The sequence below is a fragment of the Oryza glaberrima genome, chromosome 5 (genome assembly GCF_000147395.1).
Source record: "Oryza glaberrima chromosome 5, OglaRS2, whole genome shotgun sequence".
Taxonomy (NCBI): domain Eukaryota; kingdom Viridiplantae; phylum Streptophyta; class Magnoliopsida; order Poales; family Poaceae; genus Oryza; species Oryza glaberrima.
Window position 1 is genome coordinate 24,847,028 of NC_068330.1, and position 16,909 is coordinate 24,863,936.

General features: G+C 42.5%; 2 protein-coding genes across 2 annotated transcripts; one reads left to right on the forward strand and one right to left on the reverse strand.

Moving 5' to 3' along the window:
* Window positions 1–1,046: 1,046 nt before the first annotated feature.
* LOC127773757 (3-ketoacyl-CoA synthase 4-like) lies at window positions 1,047–3,602 on the reverse strand. Its single transcript, XM_052299930.1, has 2 exons — window positions 1,733–3,602; window positions 1,047–1,637 (listed from the first exon to the last, which is right to left on the reverse strand). Exon 1 carries the CDS (start codon window positions 3,312–3,314, stop codon window positions 1,770–1,772), a length of 1,545 nt encoding a protein of 514 aa, XP_052155890.1. The 5' UTR covers window positions 3,315–3,602; the 3' UTR covers window positions 1,047–1,637; window positions 1,733–1,769.
* Window positions 3,603–12,148: 8,546 nt separating this feature from the next.
* LOC127774065 (iron-sulfur cluster assembly protein 1-like) lies at window positions 12,149–15,649 on the forward strand. Its single transcript, XM_052300336.1, has 3 exons — window positions 12,149–12,548; window positions 13,694–13,748; window positions 15,125–15,649. Exons 1-3 carry the CDS (start codon window positions 12,224–12,226, stop codon window positions 15,252–15,254), a joined length of 510 nt encoding a protein of 169 aa, XP_052156296.1. The 5' UTR covers window positions 12,149–12,223; the 3' UTR covers window positions 15,255–15,649.
* The last annotated feature ends 1,260 nt before the right edge of the window (window positions 15,650–16,909 follow it).

A 16,909-nucleotide genomic window follows, 5' to 3' on the forward strand; every position in this document is an offset into this window, starting at 1 on the left:
TTTGACGCCGTTGGTCGTTTATGCACGTTTCTTTTGACTCGACGCATGCGCCGTTGATTAGTGCTGTGTGTTTGTTTGTTAATCTTTCGATGAACATATTGGACTAGCTAGTATGCTATCAACATATCAATTAGGCAATTACCATCAAAGGATGGCAGCACTTGGGGCCACATTGGCATTATCTCAATATCTCGGAATGATGTGACCGAATACAAGGAACATGATGCGGATCATGATTCGCTGGATCTTGTTTTCTATAGTAAAGAACAGTGCAACACATGCGCGCAAAAGATTAGTGCAAAATTGAGATGATTATTGCACATGGATGCATGATGCAGGAGGGTTCACTGTCTAATACTATGACTGCAATTTTTCTCTCCAACGAGACCTGTGTGATTTGATGATTGATCAATCTCTCTGTACACTTAAGGTCCATAAATATATCTGGCCAAAAAAAAAAGGGTTCATGAATAATATGCATAGTGACAGAACACCTATCACTTTTTTTTTTCTATAGAAAGCAATTAAGATTCATCTTTTTGTACCACACAAGGTACAATGGTAGTTCAAGTAACATAGATATCCCAATCATCATTTACTCATTCAGTACGTCAACATCTTAAAGATGAACTACATGGCACAAAAAATCCTGTCAGGCTGAAGCAGATGTTGATTTGGAGAGCATGACTCTTTTGAACAGAAGACCATGAACTATAGCTGGGGGAGGAAAAAAACAACTGCTTGATTCTTGAACTTCCTGTCACTGAAATGAGGAAATTCTTTTTATTGCACAACGTCGAACCTACTTGCGAAGTTTTTCAGCACATCATCCAACGACATGTAAATAACTAACAAGTTGCCTTTTCTTGTTATTGAACTTCAGTTGGTATACCAGTGCACTCTTGCTTACGATAGGTTGAAAGCACATGGAAGGAAAGCATTGACCAGCTTGATTATCACATAAAAGAAAAATTAGATAATCCACCCTTAGCTGGGATGTGTGAGGTAGACACTGATGTCAAATATAAGGATTGAAACAAGACATGTGTGAATTTAAAAGAAACAACTTCCAGGAGCATCGATATCTTGTTGTATAGTATCTGATGAAGTATACATTGATGTCAGCTACAAGGATTGGACGGCATTTGCGAGAACTTCAGGATCACATCCAGCTAAAAACCATTAATACATCAGGGCCAGTGGTAATAGCTAAGCAAAAGGAAACTTCCAATTGAACAGGACAAATACACAGCACATCGATCCGTTCATCATAGGTTGGCAGGATCAAAACGCCCTTGCCACTAACATCAATCCCATGTGACAAAAAAGAAGGGAAAAAAAGAAAAGAAATAGAAGAAGAAAAGAAAAGGAAAACAAAATTCGACCTTTCCTCTGGACCACTATGGCAGTATCTAGTGGAGTAAATGACAATCGGAAGCAATGGCTAAAGAGACAACAAAGTGTAGTGTACATAATACAACAATAGGAAGGCCTACCGATGACCTCGTCAGCAAAGCTCTGCTGCTACTCTGTAAAACTTACCTGATGATCCATGAAGTACAGACCAGTGTGATCACAGAGTAGAGAGCAGAGTTGGCAGCAGCAAAGTCTGGAGATTCTTCCAATGCAATCATGTCCTATAAAAGCAAGTGCCATTATGTCATTCTCACTAACCAATCTTTTGAGGATTTTTGGTTTGATCCATGATGATAAACGTTTGTGTTTGTTGCACCAATGGAGGAGAAGGATGGATGGATGGATGGATGGTGTTATTGCTGCGTGTTGTTGTGGGTGGCGAAGCCGTCGACGAGCTCCACCGGGTAGCGGTCAATGCAATCCTCCCAGGGGCTCTCCGGCGACGGCTTGACGTTGCGGAGAGCGTGCCAGACGGCGCTGTTGCACTTGAACCCGCTGCCGAACGCGATCTGCCAGATGCGGTGGCCGCGGCGGACCCGGCCCTTGGCCTCCATGTAGGCGAGCTCGTACCAGATGGAGCTGCTCGACGTGTTGCCGAAGCGGTGGAGCGTCATGCGAGAGGCCTCGACGTGGACCGGCTGCAGCTGGAGGTTCTTCTCCAGCTCGTCGATCACGGCGCGGCCACCGGCGTGGATGCAGAAGTGCTCGAACGCGAGCTTGAAGTCCGGGATGTAGGGCTTGATCTTGGCGTTGAAGAGCTTCTTGGCGACGAGCGTGGCGAAGAAGAGGAGCTGCTCGCTGAAGGGCAGGACGAGCGGGCCGAGCGTGGTGATGTTGGTCTTGAGCGCGCCGCCGGCGATGGCCATGAGGTCCTTGGACAGCGACACGCCGGTCTTCCCCTCGTCGTCCTGCTCCTGGTACACGCAGTTGAAGGCCTTGTTGTCCGCGCCCTTGTGCGTGCGCACGACGTGCTTGAGGGCGTACTTGGCGCGGCGGCGGTCGGCGCCGCGGTTGGAGAGCAGCACCGCCGCGCCGCCGACGCGGAACAGGCAGTTGGGGATCAGCATCGACTTGCGGTTGCCGAAGTACCAATTCTGGGTGATGTTCTCCGTGCTGACCACCACGGCGTAGGTGTTGCGGTGCACCTGCAGCATGTCGCGCGCGAGGTCAACGGCGATGACGCCGGCGCTGCACCCCATCCCGCCGAGGTTGAAGCTCTTGATGTTCCCCCTCAGCTTGTACTTGTTCACGATCATGGCGGAGAGGGACGGCGTCGGGTTGAACAGGCTGCAGTTGACGACGAGCACGCCGACGTCCTTGGGCTTGACGCCGGTGAACTTGAACAGCTTGTCGAGCGCCCCGAACATGACAGACTCCGCCTCGGCGCGGGCATTCGCCATGGTTGGTTCCGGCGGGATGAGGTGCATGGCCTCGGGGACGTAGGTCTCCTCGCTGAGGCCAGACCGCTCGAGGATCTTGCGCTGGAACTCGAGGCAGTCGTCGGAGAATCCGCACAGCTTGGAGTGGTGGAGGAACTCGTCGAAGCGGACCTTGAGCTTGTCGGGCGGCTTGTAGCAGGCGAAGTCGACGAGGTAGACGGGGCGTGGGCGGGTGAGGACGTAGACGGTGGCGCCGAAGACGAGGACGGCGGAGAGGACGAGGACGGAGACGAGGTTGTACTGGAGGTGGAGCCAGAGCTGGCGGAGATCGTCGGGGTCGGTGCGGCCGGCCTCGAGGACGATGACGGCCATGAGCGGCAGCAGCAAGAGCGTGAGGAGGTGGGTGATGAGGTAGTGGTACCCCAGCTTCACGTACTTGAGGTTCACGCTCTGGAGGAAGTCCGGCAGCCGCCGGTGGCTCGGCGTCGCCGCCGCCGCCGCCGCGTCGCCGCCGTTCATGGCTCTCGCCTAGATCTGATGGCGGAATCAATCACCCGAGTCAAAGATGTGGGTGCTCGTCCGAGATTGCGCGTGGACTGGACTGCCTGCCTGGTGGATGAACGGATTGTTCGGGGGCGGCGATGATTGGGGGGCAGCTGGAGAAGAGTGGGAGCGGAGGAGGAAACGGATGCGAGGCGATTCCGCCGCCGGCGGATGCGGCGGCGGCGGAGGAGGAGGCGGCGGAGGCGGACGCGGACGCGGTTGCTTGGGGCTTTGTGAGAAGGGAGAGGTGAGGGATGGGTGGATAAATAGAAGTAGTTAACCACAGGCGAGGCGAGGTGTGGTATAGTTAATTTGAAGGAATTTTTTCAGGGAACCCCTCGAAGTGTTGGAGTATTAAAGACCGCAGGTTTTTTTCCTTTTCTGGAACCCCTCGTAGTGTTGGAGTATTATTGCGATATTAAAGGCCGCCGGGTCTGCCTGTTCAAGCGATCCCATTCCCTCCCGTGTTAATGTGATTGTATTTAATAATAATGTTGTTTGCTTAGCAATAATATTGGGCCTACATTGTTTATTAGATTTTCACTTATGTGCTCGAATCCTCTAAACCAGTAGTTTTGGATGTTCCACTGCACTATTATACAATTTTTTGTGAAGTTTAACAGCTGACATCAGTTTTTTTTTTGAATTCTGTTCATTTTTCGAAGTTGATAATTTGAAAGTAGCACAGAGCTGATAGTTTCATATACAGTCCTAAGTAGACTATAACAACGAGGAAAGACAATTAATATCCAACTATTTTCAAATAGACCGCTAATTGGTATTTTTGGTAATGCACATATGCATTGTTAACTTTTACTCATACAAGAAAAACAAATACTCGCATATTTTCATCTTAAAACAGTCAGTTCAGATTCCTTTCAAAAGAAACCAAAAGAAACAGGCTCAAAATTTTGCAGACAGGACGAGATGCCCAAACAGAAATCTCTGTTCTCACCAGGGCGTGGCTGAAAAGAAAGGCATGACCAGAGTGAAAAAAAAGAAAAGAAAAAAAAAAGGGCAAAAACTCTCAAAAGAGTCAGAGAGAAAGGAAAGCCCTAGGCTAGGCATCCGGTTCCCAGGCTGTGGCCCCACATGCCAGCACAGCCACGAGACGCAGCGTGTAGCCGACACGTGGGCCCCCACGCGCGTCTTCTCGTCGCACCTGCGGTTTTGTCGGCCATCGGATCCAGCGGACGGCTCCGGCTGGTTCGTCGCCGGTCCAGTGGACGGCGGAGATTCTCCCAAGTGAGTGAGTGACGGATGAACAGATCAGAGGAAAAAGCGGCCGGCCGCGTCGTGCGATGAGAAGATGTGATGAGCAGTTGATCGCGACAGCGGCGACGTTGCGCGGCCACGAAGAGGGAGATATATGGGCGGAGTAGCTCCAAAATTTTCTTTAAATTTTTAATTTTTTCATCACATCAAAACTTTTCTATACATAAACTTCCAATTTTTCCGTCACATCGTTCCAATTTTAATCAAACTTTCAATTTTAACTTGAAAACACACCCACGGTGAGAATTTTGCTACATCAACTGCAGCACGTACCCCTCCTGTTGCACCCGTGTGCCATTGTCGTACTCATCCTTGCAAAGGGGTAAAAAAAGAATTCCAGCTGAAAATAGTAGTTGAACAAACGTACCAACATATAGTATCCAAATACGACCCGTTTGATTGGAGGGAGTTTTTAGAATGGATTGGAAGTTTAGAGAGGTTAGGCTATTAACTGTTTTGTTTGGTTGTGGGACATAGGAATTTTAGTGGGATGGGGATATGGAATTGAGAAATAAACTCCCTCCTTTTCAATACCTGGGTAGGGGCAGCTAATTGGGAGGGAATTCCTCCTTTACTTTGCCTAAAGAAATCTCAACCATCCGTTTTCATTAATGATCTAATCTCCAACTAAACTCCCTATCAATTTCCACCACCTCTACCAAACAAGAGATTGGGATGAAAAATCAAATTCACATCTTAATCTCACCATCAATTCCCTCGTGTAAACTTCCAATCCCCTTCCCTCAAGTTACCAAACAAGCTAATAGGGTTTGTTTGGCTGCATGATACGAACAACACTAAAAGAGTGCAGCCGAACATGCCCATAGACGTTTTTTCTTTATCAAAGGGTCTGAGCGAGAGTCTGAGCCCTTCATTTTCATTAATAGAAATGAGACTAGAATATAGAGGTAGCAACAGAGTTTTTGAGTTTTTAGATACCACAGAAACAAAAAATAATAATAAAATAATAAAAAAGACAGAGCTAACTACTTAAGGAAGCCGTTTCGCTTATTCACGGAATAAGCAAAACGGTATCTTTGCAAACAAAAAAAATTTGTGAATAAAACTTTTATACACATGTTCTTTGCAATATAAAAGTAAAGCCTGAAAAATAAACTTCAATGAAAAACCCTCAAAATCAACAAATTTAAATTTTGGTTGATAAGTATAAGTATAAGCAAAAAGATGATGCAGCAGCTATATTACACAGTAAAGAAAATGTATAGCACTGATCTTACAATGCATTGTTACTGAACAAGACCATAGTTGCGGGTGAAATTTTGTAAAAAAGATTATGAATACAAATGTGGTAAGCCTAGACCTATAACATTGCTCATGACTCACCCCCATTGGTTTATTTTGTATGCCTGCAAAAATTCCGAAGTAGGAATAGTAGGTGACATTGTCAACTCCCCAAAGAAAAAAAAAGGACGTTTGCTATTAGTTTGATGAAATTTGCTCAACAAACTTACCTGCTGGGTTGGCTGCAGTCTGCACTCTCTCAACACTTGATTAATCTGGCCATTGACGCATGGTTGGCATCGGGAATTTGGAAGTTTGAAGGAGAAGACGATCTTTTTTGTGCAAAATAATGTTTGGAGGAGAAAAAAATTTCGAGGAGAAGACAAAGTCGCTGCACCTGTCCAAGCGTCCTGTTTGATGTGTAGACGACTTTGCAAGTTAGCTAGCGGTGGCCACTGCCAAGAAAATTCCGACTTTGCGACGACTCGACAAAACGAAAGGAAGAAATCGCGAAGTTTTCCATGGCCATGCACGTCCGATCTTTCTAGAGGGATGAGTAAAGTGTGACATGAGGTTTGTTTGAGAGTTTTTTTAATTCCGTTGTACTCCGTAGCTTCTCTAATTTTTTAAAACTCTTTTAAATAGGACTTCCTACTCCAATAGTTCATTCTACTACCCTCGTAGTATGGTTCAGCTTTTTTTTTTCTTCATATTATGTAGGTGTAATAAAATTTATATAAAATAAATTAGAAGATGGTTTTCTCAGTTTGTTTAGATTCTCATCAATTAGATTTTCACTATCTGCTACTCAGAATTTAGAACTCCCAAAAGAAACCCATAAAATTTCATCAGACGATGCTACTCTTTTCAGGAAATTTCCGAGCCAAATCGGCAACCAGACGAGCAGCCGGGAGAGCGAGTTGGTGAGATTTGGTTAAGTAGCTGCAACCTGCAAGTACGTAGTCACTGAACTTGTCTATCCATCCAAAGTCATCTGAGAGATTGTAAAAGAGTCCTGAATTTTTGTGGCAGTTTGTTGATCTGATCACAGAGATAGCAAAAGTGGATTAACCACTGGAACATCCATTAACTAACTGGACCAAACTTTCACATAAACAATCATGCATCTTCTTCGAATCAGAGAAAGCAAGAGAAAGACAGCGAATTCAATTCATCCCCTCTTCTTCTTGGTACAGAAAGGGACGTGACCAACTTAGCATTAATGATCTCACGGCAGCACAGTGAGAAGTTGACAGGTACTGAGAGAATTGCTGTGATCATGCCATGCAAGATCAGACATCCTACCTGCTCCGGCGTCCAATTCCATCAGAGAACAACAGGTTAGTTAATACTTTCAGAGAACAACAGTGTATTGGAATGTTCTTGAATCTAATCACATTGATGAAGGGATCAATTGAACAGCGGTGATTCGTTAGTATGTATCTTGCTCTTTGATGATGCTGTCCTTGTCTCTTTGAGTTCAGCTTTGATGGATGAACTGATAGGTTCATCATCGCCAGTCGCCACTGTACTTTTTTTGTTGTGATAGCTAAAGCTAACCGAATACCTGGAGTGCATCTCTGAATTTTGCTAAGATTTGGCTAGCAGTTTGGAGGCAACAAAATTAAGGTTAGGTCTGCGAAACGAAAATTGCATATGTGGTGACCAACCAAAACCCATCCAAGTTTCGAAATTGATTATTTAGCATGAAGAAGTCAACTAGCTAGCTATTTATACCTCCGTTTTTAAATATACAACACACTTAACCTTTTCTTGTCTCAAACTTTAAACATCATTTTTTAAGAGAAACGAAAATAGTACCGTCAGAACTTTCATCAAAATTACTTTAAGCATATCCATTTGCTTATCTATTTGCAGAAATATTTCTAAAAACAGAAATATTCAAATGAATTAAAAAGCAACATATGTGGTACTCTCCCTGTTTCACAAAAAATAAAATTCTAATAATGAATCTCGAATTTTTTGTGGAATTGAGGAAGTAGAGTATACTATTAAAAAGCGGAGGGAGTAGTACGGTAGTAAAGTTAGGTATAACCAATAGGTGAGGAGGACCATTGAGCAACACAGGATATAGTCATTACATTCTCAATTACAGGCAAGTACGGCATGTCTCTGACTGCAGTGGTGGAGGAAGCTGACTGGTGAGCAGTTGGTAGCTTTGACAGACTGTACTGAATCTGGAGGTAGCAATCCGAGAGACCATGTTCATGACACAAAAATTCCGGCCTGGCAAATTCAGATGATTTGCTAGACCAGCTTGGGACCATGTGAGACAATCAGATTAATTTGCCATAATGCAATTTGGTTTAGAATGCAATGGCAATTTACTAGTACAACATGTTTTCCAGATGGCATGTGAAAAGAGGATATAATGCAAACCTGTCAAAAAGCTACGCACCCTTTTACTGTTTCAGGCCTTTCAGAAAGCACCTCCTTTTTGTAACAGAAACAAGCAGGACAAGCACTGTAAACTCAATGATGCTCCAAACTGAAGAAAATACTCAAAACTGAAGAAGCATCAGAAAACACTGTATGGCTGTAAGCTTTCATCATTGTACGAGTGACTTTTGGACCCACTATCTGACCATCTTCTCACTCCAGTTGCTATACAACAAAGAGATGCACAGATAAATTGAATAGACAAGGCAACTTTTGAAAGAGCAAGATAATATTTAGACAGTTTTTCCCCTAACTATTTGGGACTTTTTCTAGTGCATGGTCTTGGAAATGTCCCCCTGTTACCACCAGCATCAGGCATCCAGGCATGTGCAAAAAGATTCAGGCCTACTTCTTGGAGACAATGCCTCATCGATCTTGCAAAGGCATGGCAACTCACCTTGCAGACGCTACATGCCATTGCCCTCTAAAATAAAGTAACTTTAGGTGTAAGATGCAACTTGTAACATGAGCTGTTCCTCTTGGACACATAAAAAAATGGAAGGGCAGAAGGTCATGCAATCTTCAGTTAAATATATCACCTACATCTGGAGCCTTAAACAAAAAGGTTTACTTGCATGGATGTTTGAGAGATATCATAATCTTCACTGAAATAACAGAGATGAGCATAGCAAAATTGTTTGGTATAGTAGTGCTATCACACATAGGAATTTGAATTTTCAACCTTAAATTTGGAGCCGATTTTGAAGTTTTCTCATCGAAGTTCATTTTTCAGTTTTTGCTTTTAGATCGCTAAGAACACGTATAATAAAAGTTTTATTCACAAATTACTTTTTGTTTGCAAATATATCGACGATGGCTCTGGTACCCCAGAAAAAAGTTGTTGCAGCAACTCCAACTAGAAAGTTCAAGCACTCTACTTTGGTCAAATCTTCAGATAGAAGAATGTTCAGTCCAGAAGTGAGCCCGGTCATCTAGAATCTGGCTGTGTTTAGTTCACACCAAAAATTGAAAGTTTGTTTGAAATTGGAACGATGTGACGAAAAAGTTGAAAATTTGTGTGTGTAGGAAAGTTTTAATGTGATGAAAAAGTTAGAAGTTTGAAGAAATAGTTTGGAACTAAACTGGGCCTATGTTTTGAAACAACATCAGTTGGCAACCTTGCATAGCGTCGTCCACATCCTTTCTCCAATATCAGAACACGATAGTAATCTTTTACTTGTTATGGCAGCATCCAATCAGTAAGATAGTAAGTGCAAGGCTTCTGAAATGGACATGGCGATGGATCGATTCTGAAGTTGACGTTCCACCAAAACCTCTAGAAACGGTTAATGTAAGTTAACCTCGCAGCTAGCATGGTGCATGGGGCATGCCAAATCAACGATTAATCAACACAGAAATATTTGCAACGTCAGACGTAAGTGTGGATGGGATGTGTAATCATATCTGATTCACTGATTTGACAAATCGTTAAACACTGTAAGGTTAGCTTAAAAATAGCTAACCATGTACTATTTTTTTTTGTTGAACAACATCTGTATACCCAAGGCCTCTGGAAGACAGCAATGTCAAGTTATATAATTCTTGTCCTGGATGGATTGGTTATTTGCTGACGATAGAGAGCAGAAAGGTCAAGAGGTCACGGATGTACGTATCATTAATTATCTTAATCTAGACTCTGCACTTTGACCAGATGGACAAGCTTTCCTAAGAACTTTCATGAGCAGAGTTTAGCAGCCATAACTCGTTCCTGTCTTGCGTCCGTAGCTGGTGGGTTGAGCTAAGGTTGATATCCAAAGAAATGTGAAAAGATAATAAAAAATCATGCATAATCTTTTATATCAGATAAATAAGGCAATAAAATTTGTTGTTTAAAAGTTAAATCTGAAACATAGACCATAATATTTCATAAAATCAACTCTAAATTTAAATTTTAGCTGTCTAAGCCAACAAGCAGATAACGAAAGCGTGTGTAACTGGTTACTGTAGCCATGAAAACATGGTTGAATTAAGCTAGCTCGATGATGCTGTTGTAACGTGCATCGTTTGACATTTAGAATAGATTTACTGATTTAGTACAAGAACCATCGTTCTAACCTCAATTTTCCTTTTCTCCCGCAGGGAATGGCACCTCAATTGTCATCCATCCAACAAGAATTTCAACACTTAATACCAGCTTGGTGACGCTGTTGTAACGTCAATTGTTTGACATTCAGATTAGATTTAATACAACAACCATATAGTGGAGTTTCTAACCTCAATTTCCATTTTTTTAATGGGGAATTTCAAGATTTCAACACTTAAGTACCAGCGAAGTGCCGGGCGATTTCTAGTTGGATGTATACGAACAGAGGGTACGAATTGATGCAAGCAAACCACTGTTTTTTCTCGGTCTGATGCTAATATAAATTCGTGCAGATAGTACAAGAACCATATAGTAGAAATAGATTTCTGAGTGAATTATTATCATGGGCTATCTACTTGATTATAAAGATAAATTAAATATTTTTAAAAAATAAGTTAACAAAACAGGTTAGAAAAAAAGTTTAACCAATCAGTAGATTTTTTAAGTAAATTACACCCACAGTGCAACAACTTGAGAGCAATAAATGTCTAAGTGCAACAACTTGATAAATGAGTGTATTATATAGTGCAAGAAATATTCTGGGGCAACAACTTGTGTAAGTACGTGCTATTTTGGTTAACAAGTACTAGGCGAGTTATTTTCATGATATTAATATAACATCACATAGCAATTCTATAGATATTGCCTAATCTTAGCAATTCTATGGATATTACCTAATCTTAAATTTAATATTTAAAATTTACATGGCACATCCAATTCGCATCACCGGTTTGATTTTTTTATTCACCTTCTGAAATCTCAATTGAAGTATAATATTTTCTACATAGTAAAGATTAATTGACTTTCAATTATTACAATAAAAAAACTAAATATGTTTATGCAAATCCGCACAAGTATAGTACAAAATAAGTACTAAAAAATTAAATATGTATATCAAATGCTCAAAATAATTAAGTTGTCATATCACTTCTTAACTTATTGGACTAAAATAAAACCGTCCTCACAAGTTGTTACACTCGTACGGTAATTAGAAAGTTTTTGCGCTAAATTACACCCTCCTGTTTTGTTGCACCGCAAATATAATTTTTTTTAGAAGAATGGATCAAATAAACTATAACAATAATGTGAAGAAGCAGCCGAGAAGAACGGGATCTAAGCTAGCTCGGTGTCGCTGTTGTAACGCGGGTTGTTTGACATTGAGATTAGATTCAGTACAAGAGCCATCCGGTGGAATTTCTTGCCTATTTTCCCCCCTTTCTTTTCTCAGGGAATAGTACCTCAATATTCATCCATTCAATTTCAAGTTTGCACTCACTCAATATCGATGAAGTACCGGGCAATTTTTCTAGTTTCGATGCAGACGGACAGGGGATATGAACAGAATAAAGAAAACGGCTGTTTTTTGTTTTCTCGAACTGATTGCCACAAGAAATTCGTGACAGTTACGTGCTCTAGAAAATGAAATGGACAGGGTGACTACGAGATGAAGTCGAGAGTGACAGAGCACGTGTACACTTGGACATGGACGTGTAGAAGAAGCAGGCAAGCAGCATATAGCCCTGATCTGATGACCTCGAAAGTGAGGAGGCCCAGGCCCAAATATCTGTCAAGAAAATCACGGTCCAATACTACAAGGCCCATATCTCTCGCACGCTGAACCGAACCGCCATTCTCCCCCGCGGAGTAAGCCCGTCCACCCACGTGGGCTCCACGTGTCGCTTCTCCCGAGGCCCACGAAGCCACTCCATATCTTCGCCATATTTAGCGGAGCACACGCGTTCGTGGCGAGAAGCAGAGAGAGGAGAGAAATCCAGAGACGCGTCGACCACTCCATCCCGATCAAGGCGAGAATTCGTCGGCGACGATGCTGCGCGCGGCGGGGAAGCGTCTCCTCGGCGTTGGGCTGCGCCCGGCGGGCGGCGGCGCTGGAGAGGCGGCGGCGGCGGCGGCGGTGGCCGTTGTGAGGAGGAGGGGGTACCACGAGCGGGTGGTGGACCACTACGACAACCCGCGGAACGTGGGGACGTTCGACAAGGACGACCCCGACGTGGGCACGGGGCTCGTCGGCGCGCCGGCGTGCGGCGACGTCATGAAGCTGCAGATCCGCGTCGACGAGGAGTCCGGTAGGATCGTGGACGCCTGCTTCAAGACCTTCGGGTGCGGCTCCGCCATCGCCTCCTCCTCCGTCGGTGAGTAAACCTAGATCCCCAGTATCGGTGTGCTTGTGAAAATCTGGTGGGTAATTGTACGAATCATGGAAGTGACTGATGTCGCACTTGAATGTGGCGATGAAATTTGTAAAATAGGGAAGTTATTGTAGGTTTTGGTTCCATTTCAATCAAATTCTATTATTGCAAAGCCCTTAGTATTGAATAGTGCCGTCCCCGCTAGTTCAAAATTACGAATATGCCTACCTGAACATTGCAATATTGTGAATCTGAGAATTATAGTAGATGGCTGAAATTGAGTTTGACTTACTTTTTTGTGATGCTATTGGTTCTAATATTCTACGCTGTTGCCTTAATGTGTTCATATTAGTTTTTATAGGGTATAGATATATCGTGTGGGCATTGTATATTTGTAGATATCATATATCCTAACACAGAAATTCCCATTTCCACGGCTAGTATCCAGATTACTTTGTGGATCCTATGTCTTATGTTAGGAGACAAGGCCAACATGTTAGGAGAGCAGTCACTGAATCACTCACAAGTTGTTTTGAGGTTGATCAACCAACTGATTCAGTGACTGCTCTTGCTTACTATGTTAAGATTTGAGATAGTGATAAGCACTCTTATGTTGAAAACTGCAAATATCTGTACATTATTCCATAAATTCGCATTTAGCAATTGAACTCTGTTGACCTTTTAATTGTTTGCAAGTGTCTTTTAGGTAATAACATGAGGACGTGCCGTTATGTATCCAATTAATTGCTGTCTCCTTAACATGTTGGACTTGTCTCCTAACATGTTGCCATTATGTAGCCAATCTAGCTGTCATTGCGGTCACAATAACATTTGACACACTTGATATGCATTTAGGGTGCACCAAAAATATATTGACTTCAATGTTTAAGAAGCCGAAAAAGTTAATTTTGCATGGAGTGTCAATCAGTTAACATACTTGAGATACAATTTTTTTTGGGTTTAGAAGTCTCTTTTAGATATAATATGCGTGCTTATGAAGTTATAAAGTTGAAATGGCTATTGGCTGGCTCTCTCTAGACTGCATAGATACAATTCTTACTATCATGCATGGCTTTTCCTAATATCATTATTACTATATTACAATTGAGGTTAAAAAGTTTGTCTCTCTAATATAGTTTTAATTTCAGCCAGTGAGTGGGTGAAGGGAAAACAAATGGAGGATGCAGCTTCAATCAAGAACAGGTAAATAACTGCTGTACTTGCTGATCTAGTCCTTTTTTTTGTGGGGTCTTTGTTTTCTTGTTGATGTAGTCTTTGCATTATATGTTAGTTCTCAGCAATAAAGGTTGTTTTCTATGTTAGTTCTCAGCAATAAGATTCATTAGTTTCTTGTGAGATACACTAGAGTGTCCTCTAGATGGCTCGGTGGTATGGGCTTCAGGATATGGGCTTGATTTTTTTTGCAGCATTGGTAGTCATAGGATATTTTCTGTTCTTATTTGCTTGATGATATCTATTTGCTTTTATAGATTTGAGCACAATGCCTGATTGCTGCTTTTTCTTGGAAGCATTGGCTGACTCATGGTAGTGACTACCATGTCCATTGAGTCTGCAAATTCATTGAAAATACCAGGGCAAATGTTAAATTCATGTATCCTTAAGTTTTAGCCTGTCTTTTTTACTATAGTTTGCTTGGAGTTTTAATGGTTTCCAATTGCAAGCCTGGGACAACGACCGGTTTTTCTGGTAGTGCACCAGCACATCTACATTTATTTTTACCTCTTGCGCAGCTGTACCCTGCATCTGAATGTTAATTGTCGGAACTTCATAGTAATACTTCAGGACTGCAAATTTTATCTAGTGTAAAATTTAGTACCTCAATACTGATTGGAGAAGAAGGAGAAAACAATAGAGCAAACTGATATAAAAGAGAGAAGTTTTAACAGCAAGCTGAACCACTTTATCTTCTGCAAAACCCACCCCAAAGTGTGTTGTCCAGGCCTGCAGTAGGCAGTAGGCCCACATTGGTGTTCATCTCATATCTGTGAATGGTTAGATGCAAGATAAGGCATCTAATCCAAAAGAAGAATGGAGGTGGAAAACTTAGGTCTTCTAAATCCCGTGAAATTCCCGAATGCTTAGTTATCTATTAACTAAATAAAGTTATCTATTTGATGTTACAAGTTCTCTCTTTTATGTCAGCTTGCTCCATTGTGCCTTGGTATTAGGAGGTACCAAATTTTTTTATAATAGAGAATTATTACTTTCTGCATTTTGTAAATGTATGATACTATTAATATAAATGTCTATTTGCACAAATATTTATAGAACATATGAAGTTCGAAATGAATTTAAAAAAGTCAACGATGTCATACATTTCCTCTATTTCCTGCTCTGTACTTTTATCAAACCGGAGTCCCATAGCAAATACATATAACCAGAGGTAGTACATCTCAGGGACCGTAGGCTCATCCCTCATTTTTAGGAAACATCCTTTACCATATTATGGTGAGTTTCACTTACAATCCTATTGTCTTCCGCCTGTGGCTAGCATTGCTTGGGCACAAGCTTTATTGTGCTCATTGGAGTTCTATTGACTTATCATGTCCTGTTTTCAGTGAGATAGCGAAGCATCTATCGCTTCCGCCTGTAAAGCTCCACTGCAGCATGCTTGCAGAGGATGCAATCAAGGCCGCCGTGAAGGATTATGAAGCGAAGAAGGCAAAGTTGGATAAGGGGAACGAGTAGACATCCTAAAGAGAGAACAGGGGATAGTCCAGTAGCATAGCATGTACTAGTATCATAAAATGTGTGATGATGTTTATATTGCCACGGAAATAAACGCATGCAACGTTATAGTTTGTATTAGGCAAAGCCTGCCCCTGGCAGCGGTTCGTCCAGCTATAGTCCACCACATGTTGTCGAAGGTGTACACGAAGGTATGCAAAACTTGCCAGTGTCGTTTGTACCCAAGTTCTGTACATGAAAAGTGCTGGATACTGGTGAGTCTAATGTAGAAAAGGCGTTTAACCAACCTGTAAATGATACAGTACCCTAGTATTATAGTACTTCGTCCGTTTCACAATGTAAAACTTTTTAGCAATACACACATTCATATATATAGTAATGAATCTCTACGTATATTGTGGGATCGAAACATAAAGAACTAAACCAACCAGAGGGGGGATGAATGGTTGGTATGCCCAAAAACCAAAAGTTTTTGTGGAATCAAAAGTTACCCTTAAATTCGACGGATCGCGGTCTGACTGAAGTAGATAACCGGTCTGACCGCCTGGAAGTCGTCGTTTGACTGAGATAGTAACACCGGTCGAACCGCCGAGATCAGCTCCTGCCGCCTGTAATCGTTGCCGGTCTGACAGCAGGTACTCCGTCGGTCTAACCGCCGAGATGCTGCCAGTCTAACCGCCGATGTCTCGCTGGTTGGGCCGCCGCACCCGATATAACACAAATCGAAGAACTCTCGAAGTAGATGTCTCACCGGTTGGACCGCCGCACCCGAGAAAACAAATCGAAGAAATCTCAAAGTAGATGACAACTTTATTACTCTTCTATGTGTTTACAAAGTGCGACAACAGCACTACTCACCAAAATCTCGACTAAACTCGAAACCCTAACTAAATGCTCTCAAAAGTGATACCGGGAAGCCTCGCACTCCCTCTCTATTTATACACGAGGTAGGCAGCCTAAAGCCACGAACCAAACTCATACTAGAAGTCCTAATCCACCTAGGAAACCTTCTCGTACCAGAAACAAACTTTACAAACTCCAATCATACCAAATTTGGACTCCTTCCAAATTCAACTCCGTATCCCATGTGCACACAATACCTCCATCGTATGCCATATGGAATCTTCACCAACCACGTACATTGAACTCTAGCCTAAGCATCCCGCATGATATCTGACCGTCACGGACATCGCCTTATCCCCAAGTCGACTCCCGATCCATCACCGGCAATACTCTCCCGAGACATCGAGTCACCTACACATGAAGCAAACAAAGAAACCATATTCCAAGACCAAGCTATCTTCAACTTGACTCATTAGTAGCAAACAACAGTATTACATATGCATAGTATCCTTCTAGAAAACATAAACATAAAACAATCACGGATATCCAAACAAACAACCCGAAACCGAAACCGACACAGGGTCGGCCAATCAGACCGCGGGCTGGCCGGTCTGACTGCTCGATAACCGCCGGTCTGACCGGCAACCCATGTCCGGTCTGATCGGACCAAATCCAGCAATACATGTTTAACACCTGTAAATCCAATCATCTCCAAAACCACTTCGTCAATAATCTTCAAATATGAAAACCAATAATCACAGATGCCAATGGTTCATCACAGAATAATAATTAAAAACACCTTTGATTTTACA